The sequence below is a fragment of the Ranitomeya imitator genome, chromosome 5 (assembly GCF_032444005.1).
Source record: "Ranitomeya imitator isolate aRanImi1 chromosome 5, aRanImi1.pri, whole genome shotgun sequence".
NCBI lineage: Eukaryota > Metazoa > Chordata > Amphibia > Anura > Dendrobatidae > Ranitomeya > Ranitomeya imitator.
In genome coordinates this window covers 166931382-166950810 of record NC_091286.1, presented here as the reverse complement: position 1 = coordinate 166950810, position 19429 = coordinate 166931382, and the positions used below count along the sequence as shown (strand labels likewise).

At 42.8% G+C, this 19429-nt stretch overlaps 1 protein-coding gene across 2 annotated transcripts in view; it reads right to left on the bottom strand.

The window, feature by feature from the left end:
- The window catches only part of TBP (TATA-box binding protein), a 70748-nt gene that overhangs the window by 23324 nt on the left and 27995 nt on the right, over positions 1-19429 (bottom strand). For both annotated transcript variants that reach the window (XM_069769292.1, XM_069769293.1), the window contains 4 exons: positions 15326-15648; positions 14896-14983; positions 11509-11600; positions 7572-7739 (listed from right to left, as the gene is read on the bottom strand). In XM_069769292.1, the coding sequence (XP_069625393.1) occupies positions 7572-7739; positions 11509-11600; positions 14896-14983; positions 15326-15648 (671 nt within the window). The remainder of the gene's footprint in view (positions 1-7571; positions 7740-11508; positions 11601-14895; positions 14984-15325; positions 15649-19429) is intronic.

Sequence of the window (19429 nt, the reverse complement as noted above, 5' to 3'; positions counted from 1 at the left end):
GAACACCTCATATTTGATGTGAGTTTGGGGTGGGGGACAATATAACAGAAAATAGCCAAAAGAGACACCTTTCTAAAAACCGCACCCCTCAAGGTGCGCAAAACCACGCTCAAGAAGTTTATTAACCCTTCAGGTGCTTCATGAGAACTAAAGTAACGTGGAAGGAAGAAATTAACATTTTACTTTTTTCACAAAAAAATATTCACAAAAAATTTACTGTGGAACTATTTTTTTTTTCATTTTCATAAGGGTATCAGGAGAAAATGGACCACAAAATTTGTTGTGCAATTTCTCCTGAGTACGCCGATACCCCATACGTGGGGGTAAACCACTGTTTGGGTGCATGTCAGGGCTCAGAAGGGAGGGAGCACCATTTGACTTTTTGAACGCAAAATTAGCTGGAATCAATGGTGGCGCCATGTCACGTTTGGAGACCCCCTGATGTACCTAAACAGTGGAAACCCCCCCCAATTCTAACCCCAACCCTAACCGTAATCCCAAGCCTAACTTTAGCCCAACCCTAACCCTAGCGAAAAAATGGAAATCAATACTTTTTAAAATCTTTTTACCTAACTGAGTAAGGGGGTGAGAAAGGGGGAGGGGTTGATTAACTAATTTTTTTATTTTGATCACTGTGATAGGCTTTATCACAGTGATCAAAATGAACCAATAGGAAAAATTTCCTATTGTTGGTTGGTGCTGGCCGGCAGATCTCAATCATCTGGGTAATTTCGCAATGCATCCTGGGAACGGAAGCTGGCGGTCGCATCGCGCGCGCATCGGGACAGCATCGCCAGAGTTTCGCTGGATCCCAGGGGGTGAATATATAACTATTTTTTATTTTAATTAATTTTTTTTAACAGGGATATGGTGCTCACACTGCTAAATACTGCGTGGGCTGTGTTAGATACTGCGTGGGTTGCATTATATACTACCTGGCTGCTATATACCGCGTGGGCAGTGTGATATACCGCGTGGGCAGTGTCATACGGCAAAAGCAGAAGAAGGTGGGCCTCCACCCCCCTTTGGACTCTCTCGGCTATCCCCTGACATACCTCGGTTGTACTAAGCGACACACGATCCTGTGTGTCTGCTATTTTCGGCACCCCTTCAGAGGGTATACTTATGTATCCCCACCACTAGGATACCAGCTCCCATGTGGCTAGGATTATACCTCCTCTTATTTGGTGATGTATGGTATGGGGTGTTACCATTAAGGAGGGATACAGACATGTCATTTGTATTATTACTTTGACTTATTATTGACATTTTTTCATGTCTGTTTGATTGTTAGGGATTGCCGGGTACACTTGGATCTGTGGCATAAGGGGCTTGGTCAGCTGGCAGCACGGGGGAATTAGGGATTTTCATGGTTATTGTTGGATAGTGCTGTCTTATTTTATACCCCTCACATCATTTTGTACATTATATGTATTGCTATATTGGTCCATTTTGGTACTTTTGTATTATTGTGTCCTGGGGGATGCGAGTTGGTCCATCTAGTTTTTAAATGTTTTTAATTGTTTGTCCTCTTTATTGCCTCTGTCTGTAGTGATCTGTCTAAATAAAATTTATTACGTATGGTTGATCCCATAGTGTGCATATCTTTTTCTTTGTTTTTCTTTGGCAGTGTGATATACCGCGTGGGCAGTGTGATATACCGCGTGGGCTGCGTGATATACCGCGTGGGCTGCGTGATATACCGCGTGGGCTGCGTGATATACCGCGTGGGCTGCGTGATATACCGCGTGGGCTGCGTGATATACCGCGTGGCTGCTATATACTACATGGGCAGTGTTATAAAATAAATCCAAACCAAATAGAACACTTTTGATATTATGATGCCCAAGAAACACGTCACCATGACCCTGTGTCTCAGGCAGTCTCTTTCAAGTGGACACTCCTGAATGCAGTAATACCCAAAAAGAAACGGAGTTCTCAGTCCAAAATTTGTAAAAATGTATATCAGTTTATTAAATAATCACCCATACATAGAACATAGGCTCAATATGTGGCGTCTCCCACCTCAATGCATAAACCTAATCCGAACAAACGGGAGCAAATGCCAATATAAAATATTTCAAAACTTTATTATACACACTTTTAAATAACGAAGTACAAAATAATTAAAATGATGAAGATACGACTGCACAATACAGCCGCCTCACTAAGTAGCACACCCCATACAAATCCTTAGTATAGTCGTAAGTTAACGCCCATTTGGCTAAACATCACATATATGCTGGGAACTAGCTATGCATAACCTTACTAAACTAGTGTACCATTCCAATATAAATATTCCCTAAAATTAATCTATCCTATCTAAAATATGTTTGACAAGAATTAGAAAAGGCTATACACAGAAAACACATATCCCTATGATACAGATACCCTGCATAAATAATTATTGGAAATTGTTAACTTGATTAAGTGCAAAGTGCAGAGACCGGGTCTGTCTCTTATGATCCACAGAATACAGCAAAATTACCAATTCCCATATACTGGTGTTAAGGCTGTTCACAGTGGTACCTGACTCCAAATAGACTTGTGCCGTGCTCAGATTAAAAGGCAAGTGCCACAATATAATCACAGTAAGTATGAACACAGCGGCTGTATTGTGCAGTCGTATCTTCATAATTTTAATTATTTTGTACTTTGTTATTTAAAAGTGTGTATAATAAAGTTTTGAAATATTTTATATTGGCATTTGCTCCCGTTTGTTCGGATTAGGTTTATTAAATAATCAGTTATTAACGTACCAAACTAGTATGACAAACAACTACATATAGAGGGATCAGGTCAGTCACAGGAATACCGGCAAAATGTCATAAAAACATAAAGTGCCTAGTGCTCATAATTACTATGGGAAGCATCCACAATATAACCCACCATAAAGTGTGTTAACCAAATACAGATTCATTGCATGGTGGCGACATTATAGTATATAGCAGTGCTTGTCAGGAATGCTTACCCATATAGTAGTATGGTGCCGGACCCGTGTCTCGCCGCTACCAACGGGCGTTTCGCTGCTCTTTGTCAAGGTGCGGTGATACAATGTGTGTGGGCCGGTATTAAATACCTATTCGTACCGGAACCTGTAGCACCAGCGCATGTCTCCGGAACTGCACGCCGGGACTAGCATCACTTCCGGCAGGGGGGAGTAACACTGCGTGTCAGCGTCCATGTCAAAGTGACGTCATTGGAACGCAAGTGTCATCCATAGTCGCCATCAGTGATGCTCCGGACTGTGCCACAGAGGACATGCGCACAACAGGACCCGATACGATATTAAGGGATGCTGGAAACTGCAGCCCACTACTTATTTAGGGAATTGAGGGATAATCGGGTGCTACCATAAACATATCCATATTAATATAATGTGAATAGTGAATACATTCATATTAGCCAATTAGCCGGCTTGATGTCACCTTACAATACAAAGGTATTGTATTGATGTCACCTTACAATATTAACCACACAAATATTACCCATATGACACCTCTACAGGGTAGTGGGAAGAGATAGGCTAAGTGCTGGAATTGGCTCATCTTAGAGATGAGTCATTTCAGAGGTGGCTTTGAGCTGGCGTTTGTAGCCAGGGAAGGGGGGGGGGGTGCAATATCCATGGCCCCTTCTTAGGCTAATAACATCAGCCCGCAGCTGTCTGCATAGCCTTTTCTGGTTATGAATTATTGGGGGTCCCCACGTCGTTTTTTTGGGGGGTCCCCCTATTTTAATAGCCGATAAAGGTTAAATGTACAGCTGCGGGCTGATAATCATAGCCTGGGAAGATCCATGGGTATTAACCCCTTCCTAGGCAATAAACATCATATAGTTCTCACGCAATACCGCCATATAGATCACACAATGGCGCCATATAGTTCTCATATAATACCATCGTATAGATCACACATACCGCCATAGTGTTCTCATATAATACCGCCAAAAACTTCTCACATAATACCGCCATACTGCAGGTGACAGTCACAGCTGTGGGGTCACGTTGACATGTGACAGCATGACCCCCGCAGCTCCTGTTATCGCACGCACTGAGCTGTGTGTGCAATGGGGAAAGACATGCAGGGGGAGAGGGCTGCATAGGAGGGAGAGCGACCCATGGGGAGTGAGACATGCAGGGGGAGAGGGAGAGCGACCCATGGGGAGAGAGACATGCAGGGGAGAGGAGTGCATAGGAGCGAGAGCGACCAGGCACAGGGGGATGGAGGGCACACATGGGGAGAGAGACAGCACCCATATGGAGAGACAGTCACCTCCAGGGTCACAATGGGGGATATATGGGGGAAGGAACAGGGTGACTGCAGCACAGAGTCTTTCAGGAGAGCAGTGTGCTGGCCTATGGGAGATCACAGAGGAGATATATGGGGGAAGGATATATGATCCCTGCTGTGGGCATGCTACTTCTCTCCTGTTTTGTGAATAACATTCTTGCCATCCTCCCTTCCCCCACCTTAATCCCTATCCTGTCAGCTGTCCTGCTCTCTCTCCAGGTGTCAACTCCCGCTCTGCAGGCTGTGAATGCAGCTTACCAGAGATCACAGGGACTGTGTGTGAGGGGGAGGCGGAGACACAGCAGGAGAAGCACACAGGGCAGCATGTGAGGAGCAGAGGATGTCTGCCGAGGACGTGACTGCCTGGACTGGAGTACAGAGAAGCACAGGGTAAATCACCCGCACTCCCCACTCTCCATCCTCCGGCTCCAATGAGCGCTTCTGTCCTGCGATAGAGAGTAAGTGGAGCTGGCAGATAGCACTGGGCTATAATAAAATGGCGGCCAGTCACACCTACAGCAGTGAGTTGTGCAGCCCACAGAGGCGTGCCCAGCTCAATGCTAATGCTGCTGCAATGTTAGACCTCCGCTGACCCTATGTCCATGGGGTGCCGTAATATGACACTGATAGCGTCGTGCTACTGCTGTGAAACCAAGATGTCAGCCCCCAGTTCCTTCTTTAAACTCATATAACACACGAAATCTGTTTCACATGCATTTAAAACTTGGTTATAACAGCATGTTATGCTACATTACAGTGATTTATTAATGATCTACAAACACGGTACCTTCCCTTTAACCCCTTTTTGACATATGACGTACGGACAGCCCCCGGCACATTAACCCCGGGCACACCGCGATCAAACATGATCGCGGTGTGCCGGCGGTATAGGGAAGCATCGCGCAGGGAGTAGGCTCCCTGCGAGCTTCCCCGAGATCCCCGGAGCAACGCGATGTGATCGCGTTGCTCCGAGGGTCTCCTATCTCCTTCCTCGCTGCTGCAGGCCCGGATCCAAAATGGCTGCGGCATCCGGGTCCTGCAGGGAGGTGGCTTCACTGCGCCTGCTCAGAGCAGGCGCCAGGAGAAGTGCACGTCAGATCGCTGATCTGACAGTGCACAGCAAAGTGACAGATCAGCGATCTTACACTATAACACGATGCGCCCCCCCCCCCCCAACCCCCCTAAGGCAATATTATAGTGTAAAAAAAAAATATTCACATGTGTAAAAAAATCCCCCCCCCCAAAAAAAAAAAAAATCCAAAAAAAAATATTCTTCCTATAAATACATTTCTTTAAATAAAAAAAAACAATAAAAGTACACATATTTAGCATCGCCGCGTCGGTAACGACCCTACCTATACAACTATATCACTAGTTAACTCCTTCAGTGAACACCGTAAAAAAAAAAAATAAAAAAAAAATAAAAGGCAAAAAACAACGCTTCTCATACCCCCAAACAAAAAGTGGAATAACACGTGATCAAAATGATGGATATAAATAACCATGGTACCGCTGAAAACATCATCTTGTCCCGCAAAAAACGAGCCGTCATACAGCATCATCAGCGAAAAAATAAAAAAGTTATAGTCCTCAGAATAAAGCGATGCAAAAATAATTATTTTTTCTATAAAATAGTTTTTATCTTATAAAAGCGCCAAAACATAAAAAAAATGATATAAATGAGGTATCGCTGTAATCATACTGACCCGAAGAATAAAACTGCTTTATCAATTTTACCAAACGCGGAACAATATAAACGCCTCCCCCAAAAGAAATTCATGAATAGCTGGTTTTTGGTCATTCTGCCTCACAAAAATCGGAATAAAAAGCGATAAAAAAAGTCACGTGCCAGAAAATGTTACCAATAAAAACGTCAACTCGTCCCGCAAAAACAAGACCTCACATGACTCTGTGGACTCAAATATGGAAAAATTATAGCTCTCAAAATGTGGTAACGCAAAAAATATTTTTTGCAATAAAAAGCGTCGCTCAGTGTGTGACGGCTGCCAATCCTAAAAATCCGCTAAAAACCCCGCTATAAATAGTAAATCAAACCCCCCTTCATCACCCCCTTAGTTAGGGTAAAATTAAAAAAATGTATTTCCATTTTCCCATTAGGGTTAGGGCTAGTGTTGGGGTTGGGGCTAAAGTTAGGGTTGGGGCTAAAGTTAGGGTTACATTTACGGTTGGGAATAGGGTTAGGGGTGTGTCTGGGTTAGAGGTGTGGTTAGGGTTACCTTTGGGATTAGGGGTGTGTTTGGATTAGGGTTTCAGTTATAATTGGGGGGTTTCCATTGTTTAGGCACATCAGGGGCTCTCCAAACGCGACATGGCCTCCGATCTCAATTCCAGCCAATTCTGCGTTGAAAAAGTAAAACAGTGCTCCTTCCCTTCCGAGCTCTCCCGTGTGCCCAAACAGGGGTTTACCCCAACATATGGGGTATCAGCGCACTCAGAACAAATTGGACAACAACTTTTGGAGTCTATTTTCTCCTGTTATCCTTGGTAAAATTAAACAAATTGGAGCTGAAGTAAATATTTTGTGAAAAAAAGTTAAATGTTCATTTTTATTTAAACATTGAAAAAATTCCTGTGAAACACCTGAAGGGTTAATAAACTTCTTGAATGTGGTTTTGAGCACCTTGAGGGGTGCAGTTTTTAGAATGGTGTCACACTTGGGTATTTTCTATCATATAGACCCCTCAAAATGACTTCAAATGAGATGTGGTCCCTAAAAAAAAAAATGGTGTTGTAAAAATGAGAAATTGCTGGTCAACTTTTAACCCTTATAACTCCCTAACAAAAAAAATTTTGGTTCCAAAATTGTGCTGATGTAAAGTAGACATGTGGGAAATGTTACTTATTAAGTATTTTGTGTGACATATCTCTGTGATTTAATTGCATAAAAATTCAAATTTGGAAAATTGCGAAATTTTCAAAATTTTCCATTTTTTTCACAAATAAACGCAGGTAATATCAAATACATTTTACTACTATCATGAAGTACAATATGTCACGAGAAAACCATCAGAATCGCCAAGATCCGTTGAAGCGTTCCAGAGTTATAACCTCATAAAGGGACAGTGGTCAGAATTGTAAAAAATGGCCCGGTCATTAACGTGCAAACCACCCTTGGGGGTAAAGGGGTTAAGCAATAAAGTAGGTACTTGCATGTTGGAGAAGGGAGGAAGTGGGGGTATTTCGGTCATCCGAATGGAAAGTTGGCCGACAACTATAAAAATGCGTTTAGGCAGCTTTAACATGTACAGCTGTAGGTTTTACCTGCTGAACTGTTGATGTGTGAGCACCAGACCCTCTAATCTGATCGGGAACTTGACATCGCAGCTTCCCACCATATTCTGGATTTTAAAATCTAAAAACTTTGCTGGAAATCCCAGTTTCTGTACAACTCGTGCATACTTTCTGGCCGCTAACCGAGACTGTTCTTCACTAAAAAATAAACAATAATAATGAGAACAGCAAAACATACAAATGATTTTCACTTAGAGAACCTGTCAGCAGAATTTAGCACTATGAAGTAAAGGCATGGCCATAATGGCGCCGTTATGTATATTAAACTTCACCTTTGGTGAAGAAATCCGATCTCTGGTTATTGTTTTTTCAGCCTCTTAAGTTTTCTTCTCAGGAGGTCTCCTGTGCATGCATCGGGCTGGTCTTCTGCTCCGGATCCTGTTTTATTTTTAAAAATCTGCGAAACAGACATTGGAGTGGGCGACATGTGTGCAGCCCAATTCCATAGACTGTCTTCAATAAAACGGCACACGTAACTGCCATGAACAGATCCAGTGTTCAGCTAATGAAGACGTGAGTTAGCCAAGATCTCGATCTGTACATGGACCACCATCAGAACCATTTTATTGCAGACCATCTGTGTAATCACAATGCGTAGGAGCATCTGTGCGGAATTTCAAAAAGGAGGAATAATCAGTGACCTGTGGAAGAACTTCAGGAGGCAGGTGGTGGGGTGGAAGAGTAGGAGAAGATCCTACCCCCAGTCCCGCCCCGATGGATGCACAGAAGACATAACTAGAAGAAAACTTTAGAGGCTGACTCAACAATATCCAGAGATAGGATTCCTTCAACGAACTTACAGTTTAGCCTGCATAACAGCGCCAATAAGGCCATGCCTTTACTTCATAGCGCTAAATCCTGCTGACAGGTTCTCTTTAATAAAGCATTAACATTTTATTACAGAATATGGGAAAGGGGAAGGTTATTAAAAAGGTCTGTTCAAGATCCTGGCCTCTGGATATACGAAAAAAAGGATTGATCTCCATCAAGGACATCAAGCAGAGATCTTACATTTTATGGAATTTTAACCCAAGGTAGATTAGACAGATGTGAAAACTTATGGCGCTAAAAAAGTAACTGCCGTGTAATCAGATAAGTGTGATCGTTCCCTGAACGGACGGCACCATGGCTAGCTGTGTGTCAGCAGAATGGAATATTCTGAGACATTACCACACATTCAATCAGATTTGGAGATGCATCATAGGGCGGCTATGCAAGCTACAAATCAGAAAATATTACAAAGCCTAGTTTTACACTTCTCAACATTGAAATGGCAATACCATGACGGAAAAATTGTGCAAGTAGGTAAATCACGGGATAAATATGCTACGGCGATACTGATATGCAAGTGCTAAAAAATGGAAGCCAAGAGTACTGAACTCAACACCTTGACTTCTTCAGTATACAGTATGAGCACCATGTATAGAAATACCCGCACTTAGACACCTTGGCATACAAATCAGTGAAGTCATTAATGGTTATCTAAGGAAAGTTCTGCCATGCTGAATGCACTTAGGCACGTAAATCAAGACTCGCTGTTGGCAGCTCACTGCAATTGCCGACCAATGTCGTTTCAGACGTGCTCAATGGGAGACAAGTCTGGAGACGCTGGCTGCAGGCCATAGCAGAACTTTTAGGCTAAGTGAACACGTTGCAGAATTGGCACGGAAATTTCCGCGGCAATTCCGCAACTCCTGCCACGGGTATATCGCATGCGGAATTGGCATGCGTATTCCCACTAAACACCAGCGTTTTGTAAGCACAATTAGCTTGCAGAATGCTAGCGTTTCCCAAGCGATCTGTAGCATCACTTGGAATGGTGATCGACAGGTTGGTCACATTTGACAAACAGTATTTGACAAGTGTGACAAACTTTTTACTATTGATGCTGTGTACGCAGCATCGATAGTAAAAAGATCTAATGTTAAAAATAATAATTAAAAAAAAAAAAAAGGTTATTCTCACCTTCTGATGGCCCCCGATCTCCTTAGCGGTGCACGCGGCGGCTTCTGTTCCCTGGGATGACGTCACGGTCACATGACGTTATCGAAGGTCTTTTGCACAGCTTCCTGGGGAACGGAAGCCGTCACGTGCACCACTGAGAGGCGGGAGGACTCCGGGGGCCATCAGAAGGCGAGTATATCACTATTTATTTTAATTATTATAATTTTTTTTTTTAACAATTGTATGGTTCCCGAGGCCTGGAGGAGAGAGGAAGTAAGCAGATCAATCTGCGGGAAGTAAGCAGATCAATGCATTCCTATGTGTGCGGAATCCCTGCGATTCCGCAATTTAATGAACATGCGTTTTTTTCCGGAATCCGTTTCCGCTCAGGAAAAAAAAACGCAGCATGTGCATACAAAATGCGGATTGCATTCTTTTAATAGGATGCTTAATGTGAGCTTTTTTTTGTGGTTTTATCGCGTTTTTATAGCGAAAAAACTTGAAAAATCCGGAACGTGTGCACACAGCCTTTGGGTATGTACACACGTAGGTGGGATGTCTGCGGATTTTTCCACACCTGTTTTTCTAAATCCACAAGTAAACCGCACTGCAGATTTACTGCGGAATTACCAAGGATTTACAGCGGTTTTTGTGCGGATTCCACCTGCGGATTCCTATAATGGAGCAGGTGTAAACCGCAGCGGAATCCGCACAAAGAATTGACATACTGCGGAATAAACAACGCAGCGTTTCAGCGTGTTTTTTTCCGCAGCATGTGAACTGCGGATTTTGTTTTCCATAGGTTTACATGGTACTGTAAACGCATGGAAAACTGCTGCGAATCCGCAGAGTCAAAACCGCAGCGTGTGCACATAACCTTAAACACAACAAAACGAGGCCTGGCATTGTGTTGAAAAAACGGGTCCGTGGATACGTTCATGTTCTCCCATGAAAGCCTCTTGGCGGTGTTGCCCATGTGCTATCCACAGCAACTTCCATCCATCATTGCGTTTAAGACAAAGGCCTCGTTGCTGAAGAGCATAGTGGTCTATTAAAGCCTCCATAGCCATCTTGTTCTGCATCATGATAGCCTTTCAGAACAGTGACATCAGATCAATGGAACACCTGTAGTTGGATGTCTGGCTCGTTGGCCCATGTCGTGCAAACACCTTCTGGTGGTTTACGTATTCACCTATGATCCATTAGGCGTGGTAAGTGATCTTTATTTTCATTAACAGTACAGAATGGATCACTCATTTCTTAAATGACAAGATCACATGGGTTACGCCATGAAAAGGCCTTCATGAGGAAAGGTCAAAACAGTCATACTCCCATGGAGTGTAGAGGCACAATGTACAGTACAGGGATCCCTCTAATTTTCATTACAGGTACCCCTACAGATCAGTGTTAAATTGATTTGGTCGTGAAACCGGAATTACAGCGATTTATCTAAAATGTCTGAGAAGCAGATTGTCAAAATGACAATGCAAAGCCGCATGTTACTTGTGCAACTCTGAGCTGCCCAAGAGGCCTAAACATGCTCCTATAGCCTGCAGCATCTCCAGACTTGTCCTCAATTGAGAACATCTGGGATGTCAGTCTACACTTGAAAAGGAAACAGACAGCAGCTGATCGTGAGGAGTTGCCCTAATACATTCAGCATTGCAGGACATCTCTCAGACAGCCATTATTACCTTGTCATGTTATCAATGAGGTTATGTTAGTGTGTGTATTTCTGCATGTGGAGCTCATACCAATACTGAATAAAATCAAGAGACTTTCAGAATGTGGTTTCCATCTTTTCATCATTTGCACATCATTGGCATATCTAGCCATCCTGTGATTTCCATAATTCCACAAATTTTCCTTCTTGGTGTTGCAATTTCAATGCTGAGAAATGCACTTGTGTGTCTAAAGACACTGAAGACAACTGAAAAAAAAATCTGTAAATATGAATACTTGCCTTTTGGCTCCTGTGCAGACCATTTTACCCGAGCTAAATATAAGCGCCGTTGTACGTGGTTCTCTTATCCTCATAATTACAGCAGCAAAACGCTAGGAGACAAAAAAGTTGGTATATTTCTTAACAAAAATGTAGCAACCAAGACAGTCAAAGAAGATAGAAAGTGTGAAAGATGACAACACTGGAAAATCGGAGCTAAATAAGTTTGGCTCTAGATTTTTCTTACTTGAGCACTTCCAAAGAAAGTTTCCAGAACTTATCACCTAAAATCTCATATGATGGACATATCAGTCATGGAGTGTGTAGGGAGTCTGGAGCAGGCTCAGAAGCAGAGTCAGCTGCATACTGGGCAGATGCCAGGTATATTCTATCACTGACATCTGTCTCCAATGGCTGAGGTGGGCATGCCCCCCAATCACTGCTGATAACCTCTTAAGTGTCACTGTCATGTAAATACCGCAGTCGGCCCCTGACTTCTGGTTAGGATGGCCATCGGCTTCCCAGGCTTACTATGACAGCTGGGTCCGACTGAATGGTGCTGTGCCAGTCATATGAATTCCTCTGTGATGTCCAGCCTGTGGCTGGGTGTCGTAAAATACAGTGAGTTTACAAAATAAATCAATACTGTGGCATTGCTGTATAGAGTATAAGCGATCATATGAACGCAAACTCAAGTTCCCTAATAGGACTAGCAAATAGAAGTGCAGAAAATTATTTAAAAAAAAAAAAAACATAAAAATTAGTGATGAGCGAATATACTCGTTACTCGAGATTTCCCGACCACGCTCAGGTGTCCTCAGTATTTTTCAGTGCTCGGAGATTTAGTTTTCATCACCGCAGCTGAATAGTTTACATCTGTTACCTAGCCTGAGTACATGTGGGAGTTGCCTGGTTGCCAGGGAATCACCACATGTAATCAAGCTGCGTAAGAGATGTAAATTATTCACCTGCTGTGATGAAAACTAAATCTCCGAGCACTGAAAAATACCCGGAGGACACCCGAGCATCCTCGGGAATTCTCGAGTAACGAGTATATACGCTCATCACTAATCTGGACCATTTTTTACAAATGAAAGCCGAAAAAAACGAAGCCTAAAAAACAACTGAGGGAATGTGGGTTGTTTTTTTTCACTTGGAATTTATTCCCTTTTTTTATAGTAAAATGTATGATAAAATGGATGGTGTCATTCAAAAATACAACCAGTCGAACAAAAGAAAAACAAGCCCTTATATAGGTATGCCGGCAGCAAAATAAAAAAAAAAAAAAAGTTATGGTTCTTGAAAGAAAGGGAGGGAAAAAAAGCCTCAAAAATAAAAAACAAAACAGGACACTAATGAAAACAAACAAACACATGAAGTTTGGATTTGTTGCATGAAAAAAATTCCATAACATTAGATACAAGTTAAAAGCAGCAATTTTGCTTTTTTTTTTTATAATTCATCTTATTACTAGACCCAGCTATAACTCAGCTAATATTGTCTTATTTAGTTGTCTCAGTATGAAAATTCATGGCATGCTTCTTTCCCATTAAAGGGAACCTGTCAGCAGTTTTGGCTGATATATGTAACGGCCATCACATTACATTGCTGATACACAGCATTCTATAATGCTGTATATCTGCCCCCAATCCGACCTGGAAGAGAAGAAAAATAACTTCTTATACTCACGTGCGGGGCGGTGCGGTCCAATGGGTGTCACTGGTCTTGGTCTGGCGCCTCCCGTGTGCACTCCGGCGCAGGCGTACTGATTTGCCCTGTTGAGGGCAGAGAAAAGTACTGCAGTGCGCATGGAAAGGTCAGAGAGGCCCAGCGCCTGCGCACTTCAGTACTTTGCGCTGCCCTCAAAAATGCAGAGAAGCCCGTCTGCGCAGGAGCACGACACAAGGCAAGTAGGAGGATGGCATCACAAGATGGGAGGAGCCAGACCAAGAAGAGTGACACCCATTGGACCACACCACAGGTGAGTATAAGAAGTTCTTTTTTTTCTCTTCCATTATAGAATGCTGTATATCAGCCCTGAAAGGTGGTGGCCATAACTCATATCGGCCAAATCTGGTGACAGATTCCCTTTAACTTTAGGCGAATCCCTGAAAATTACATGCCCTTATATTCTATGAAAGGGGTCACCAATTCTAGCAATAGAAGACTCTGGGAGGGCATGGGAAGAGAAAGCAGCTCATATGATAACTTTGCAGTGCCCATTGCATATGTATAAGGCAGGTGATCACAGTTCAGCCCTTCTGACGGTATACTTTTAATCCTTTAGTTTCTTTAGAATATTGAGGGAAGTATGTGTCATTCCAGCACACTGACAAGATATTGGCTGTAGCCGGTCATTTGAAGCTGCACTGACGCAATAGGAGGAGATCTGTAGCGGACCTTAGAGAAATAGCAGGTCATAGCTAAGCTAGAACTTTTGGGCACAGAATAGCAGAGAGTAAAATATTATTACTGGGCTCACTCATAATTTTGCCTAAGAACCCTGCCACGAATAAAGAATAGTATAAAAAAAATAAATAAATACTCCGAGAAACTTTTCCCCCAACAATCCAGGAGTATTTTAGTGGTGAACAATGCTTTTTCCAACATGATGGCGACCATGTCACAAGTCAAAAATTATAACTGAGTGGTTTGGTGAACAAAGCATTGAAATGTTGAGCCCATGGCCAGGAAACTCCCCAGATCTCGATCCTATTGTGATAAACTCCAAGCATTACTTAGGTAAGAATGTGTTGTCAGTCAGTTTGGCCCAGAAAGGGGGAACCCAGCATACAAAGGTTAGCTGCAAAAGCCTCGAAAAATAAGGGTCAAATATTGGGGCTTTTCATAAACTTGATGCAGTTCTCAAAAAAAGTGTAAAATGCGTATAAATGTTCTTCAGTAACCATAGAAGCATCTGATTAAAAGATCTAAAGACACTGAAGCAACGACTTTGTGAATAACAAAATTTGTGTAGTCTTAAAACAATAGGCCAGAACTGTACAAACCAAGGTTGCAGCTGTCTATGTGCCCCATAAGTGTACAGAAACTTACTGAGAGGCGCTCCTTACAGAACAAACCGCATATTGGGCAGACGTTCTTTAAACTATGTCCAGAGTTTTTTTTCTTTCCCACAATCCAGATGTGAAGCTTTTTAAAATACTCTTTGAAGAAGCATCCATTTTATTTTAATGGGAACTCACCCAATGGTGCACATGGTGCCATTCTTCCCCATGTGGAAAAAGCAGCAGCATATCAACTCTTGATACAACTTGTTTTAAAAAACCCTAACCAGAAACAAACGACTTTAGAGCACTTTTTTTGCATAATGGTTTCATTGAATGGATTTTTCAGGCAGAAAACCCTCTGTCAAACTGTGAACACACCCTAACATTTCATATATTTTACCTTTGGATTATATTCAGCATTTCGAGCTCTAAGTGCAATCGTTTTAAGGTCCAATTTGCAGCCAAGATTCACCGTGGACACAATATTCCTTAAAAAATAAAAATAGTGATAATAAATTATGTGAATGTGTGTTAACTACAACTTATATTGTCAGTCATGCAATATCTTCTCCATTGACAAGAATGAGTATGAAGGGAGGATTAGCACAACTTAAGTATACAGAATATTCTTCATTAACTTCACCAGATTTTCAAAAATTTAACAAAGGCCTGAAATCCCATGGCTACAAACATGTCTTAAGGGGGCACTCACCCTAATGTTGCACTTTTAATAGGCACGTGTAGGACTATAGCTTTAGATACACTCCAATAATCAGATGTATATAAATTAAGGATTCTTAGGCAAAGACCCACATTTATAGTGTACTTACTGCAACTGTGGTACAATCCCAGAACTTTCCGATGCTGGAGTCGCTGGGGTGATTGGCGTCATGGGTGTCATAGGGGAAGGATATAGAGGTGTATTGCCAGGAAGAGGTGCTGTGGTTAGAGTCTGTGAGTGGAACAGTTGTGGGGTTTGACCAGACCCCTGAGTGCCTTGCTGGGACGTGGACTGCTGAGCTTGCTGCTGTTGCTGTCTCTGCTGTTCTTCAAGAATTGACAAACTATTTGTTGTTTGTACAGGTTGTGGGGTCAAACCAGTGCCATAGGGCATCATAGGACTGAAGATGGGGATTCCAGGAGTCATTGCTCCCTGCAAAGTGAGAGGCAAAAAGTTCAAAAGAAGATAATTCAGAAGTGACATACACCATCAGGGAAGTCAAACTAGATACACAGAGGGTGAAAATTAAAGCCGCAGGTGAACCTTGATATTTAACAAAATGCCTACAACTGAGGAAGTTTTTCCTTATCATATATAACGATGAATCTTTTTTTTAGTGTGGAAACAAACTTAAGTTTTGCTTAAACATTGAATCAGGAATAAGCAAAGCTTTACACTGAACCTGTCAGTAGGATTGTGCACAGTAACCTACAATGTCAGGTCAGTGCAGTTATACTAATTACAATGATACCTTGGTTGATGAAATCCATCTTGTGGTTGTTTAATCTTTATTTTTAGTTTTGAGTTAATGATATGCGTGAGGGGGTCTTCATCTGGTGCTCTGCTTCAATATTAATGTGTATGGCTTCTGACAGGTCACTTCCCCCTATTTTACATACTGTATATTTTACTGTTTGAAAAAAATTACATTCATTATGGATTTAGTGATATAATTTCTTGACAAAATAAAACATTCTCTCTCAAAATGGCGCCGTACGCACCTGCACAGTAGCATCTACCGATGATCCGATAGGTGCTACTGTGCAGGCGCCATTTTGCTAGAGGGAAAATTAAAAAATTGTCTCCACTAAGATGGCATCGCCTGCGCAGTAGCATCTATTGGCGATCCGATAGATGCTGCTGCGCCGGAAGTGCCTTTGCAGTACTATCGATTGGATCGCCGGTAGATGCGACTATGCAGGTGCGGCCAGCACTACTTTGAAAGGTTTTTTTTTTTTTTTTTTTTTTTTTTAAATAAAATGTATATGACTAAATAAAACAATTCAATGCATATTATAGATGTGATCGTGCTGCCACCTGCATGTGATTTTGAGATACCGTATTTTTTGGATTAAAAGACGCACTTTTGTTCCCCCAAATTTTGGGAGAAAGTGGGGGGTGCGTCTTATAAAATCTTCTTACAAAATATAATAACCAACATGGGGAGAACAAAGGCTTAAAGAAAAAAACCCCGTAAAAGTGTATAAACTTTATTAATGTCAAATGAAAATCACAATATATAAATACCCCTCGGTAGGATTGCCACCGTATAAAAATGGGCTACACACCACTAACAGGGAGAACACTTCCCCAGTGTAGCTAGAGTGGTATATGTAGCTCACTGCGCCTGCACCAGACAGTACTACACAGCGCAGGCTCCGGATTTCATGCGAAATCAGCACGGAGGGGGCGGCGCCCCTGAAGATTTGAGTGACGGCAGTGTGGCGTTTCAAGCAGGGGGGTGAGGACCTGCCTCCCTGGCTAAAGACAGGTATTTTGGAGAAGTTATAAAACGCTTTATTTTGGGAATGTCAGCACCAAAAACTAAAAGAGCCACCTTGTTAGAATGCAGCATTACTGCTGCACAAGGTGGCTCTTTTAGTTTATAACGGCTGGAGGGGGTGACAGTGGCCCTTTAATGCCTACCTAGATGCGGAGGTTGGCACCCTAAGAATTACGAGAATGGCGCCCCCACTCGTGCGATGGCTATCCCTGATCTCCTAATTCCACCCTATAAGGTTTCAGTCAGAAACAGAGGGCCAGATGGCCGGTATTAGTCATGTAATTTAGAAGCTGCAAAAGACATAATGTGGCAGCCTTATCTTTTGGACAACTCTCCACTGCCATGACATTCTGAATCTCTGCTGATGAACCCGCTTGAGGGGGAAACGCGTTGAGAGTCTATTCTTTATATGGAGGAATCATCTCATCGTGAATCCTCAGTCGCCTGTGTACAATACCACATGTCAACAGATAAGAATAGTTGCATTATCAACATGGTTATATCATTAGGGCAAATATTGTACCTGTTGATTAATTTCTTAAAGTGATATTGTTGGCGCATTATTACATCTGAACTTTGTTTCTATCTGATGTTGTTTTGAGTCTGTTCTATGAGAATACCAGATAATCCTCATTAATTGGGTGGGATTAGTGATATAGACTTATCAATGTGCTGCTGTAGTACCTGGACACCTTTTTATGTACTGGATATTGTATATGTGTATGGGCGATGAATGGTATAGACTGTCCCCTGTTCTCTCACATTATACCATGTGCGGTTCTATCAATCCATAGATGACTTAATACAACATCACTGTGATATACCGTCTTATCTGGACGGGTGGCGATTGGCATAGATGGTCCCTTTGTCTCCCACATTATGTCTTTTGCGGCTTATAAATTACATGACTAATCCAGGCCGTCTGGCTCTCTGTTTCTGACTGAAACCTTATAGGGTGGAATTAAAAGATCAGACATAGCCATCGCAGGAGCGGGGGGCGCCATTCTCGGAATTCTTAGGGTGCCAACCTCCGCATCTAGGTAGGCATCAAGATAGGTGGGTGTGTAGGGGAAGATCACTCAGTTCTGCACATCTACGGAGTGTAAACGTGTCAGCACGATGTTGTCACCTTATTGTGGTACTACTAATCATCATGATATACTAGGATGGGCTTACCTCTACCTTTATATTTTTTTTAAATTAGAGGTTGTAGCCAGTAGGCTAGGAACATACCACTCCAGCTACACTGGGAAAGTGTTCTCCCTGTTAGTGGTGTGTTTTTATACGAGTGCATCTTATATTCCGAATCTGTGTGCTGCTGTAGAGCAGGGGGGGCAGCTCTGGAGTTGTGTCAGGGGGCTGGCTGCTGCAGAGACAGCAGGAGGTCCTGTGCTCCTGGTCATTAAGGTACCTTCACACATAACGATATCGTTAAGGATATTGTTGCAACATCACGCTTTTTGTGACGTAGCAACGATCCCGCTAACGATATCTTTATGTATGACAGCGACCAACGATCAGGCCCCTGCTGGGAGATCGTTGGTCGTGGGGAATGATTAGGACCTTTTTTTGGTCGCTGATCACCCGCGGTCATCGCTGGATCGGCGTGTGTGACGCCGATCTAGCGATGTGTTCACCTGTAACCAGGGTAAATATCTGGTTACTAAGCGCAGGGCTGCGCTTAGTAACTCGATATTTACCCTGGTTACCATTGTAAAAGTAAAAAAAAAAAAAAAAACACTACATACTCACATTCTGATGTCTGTCACGTCCCCCGGTGTCCACAGGGTTAAAACTGCTTTCGGCATGAGCGCTGCTAATGCACGCACTGCTGCCGAGAGCTTCCTTCCACTGACTGTCAGCGCCGGCAGTAACAGCGGTGACGTCACCGCTGTGCTCTGCTTTACGGCCGGCACTGACAGTCAGTGGAGGGAAGTTCTCGGCAGCAGTGCGTGCATTAGCAGTGCTCTTGCCGAAAGCAGTTTTAACCCTGTGGACGGCGGGGGACGTGACAGACATCAGAATGTGAGTGAGTATGTAGTGTTTTTTTTTTTTTTACTTTTACAATGGTAACCAGGGTAAATATCGGGTTACTAAGCGCGGCCCTGCGCTTAGTAACCCGATGTTTACCCTGGTTACCCGGGGACTTCGGCATCGTTGAAGACAGTTTCAATGATGCCGAAGTCTTTCCCCGGATCGTTGGTCGCTGGAGAGAGCTGTCTGTGTGACAGCTCCCCAGCGACCACACAACGACTTACCAACGATCACGGCCAGGTCGTATCGCTGGTCGTGATCGTTGGTAAATCGTTTAGTGTAACGGTACCCTTAGCCTCATGTAATATTCACTGCACTTGCTGTCCATCACCTTGGTGCTGAAGCCACACTGAGTTGCTTGACAGGGGAGCATATTACATGTGCCTGCACTCCCAC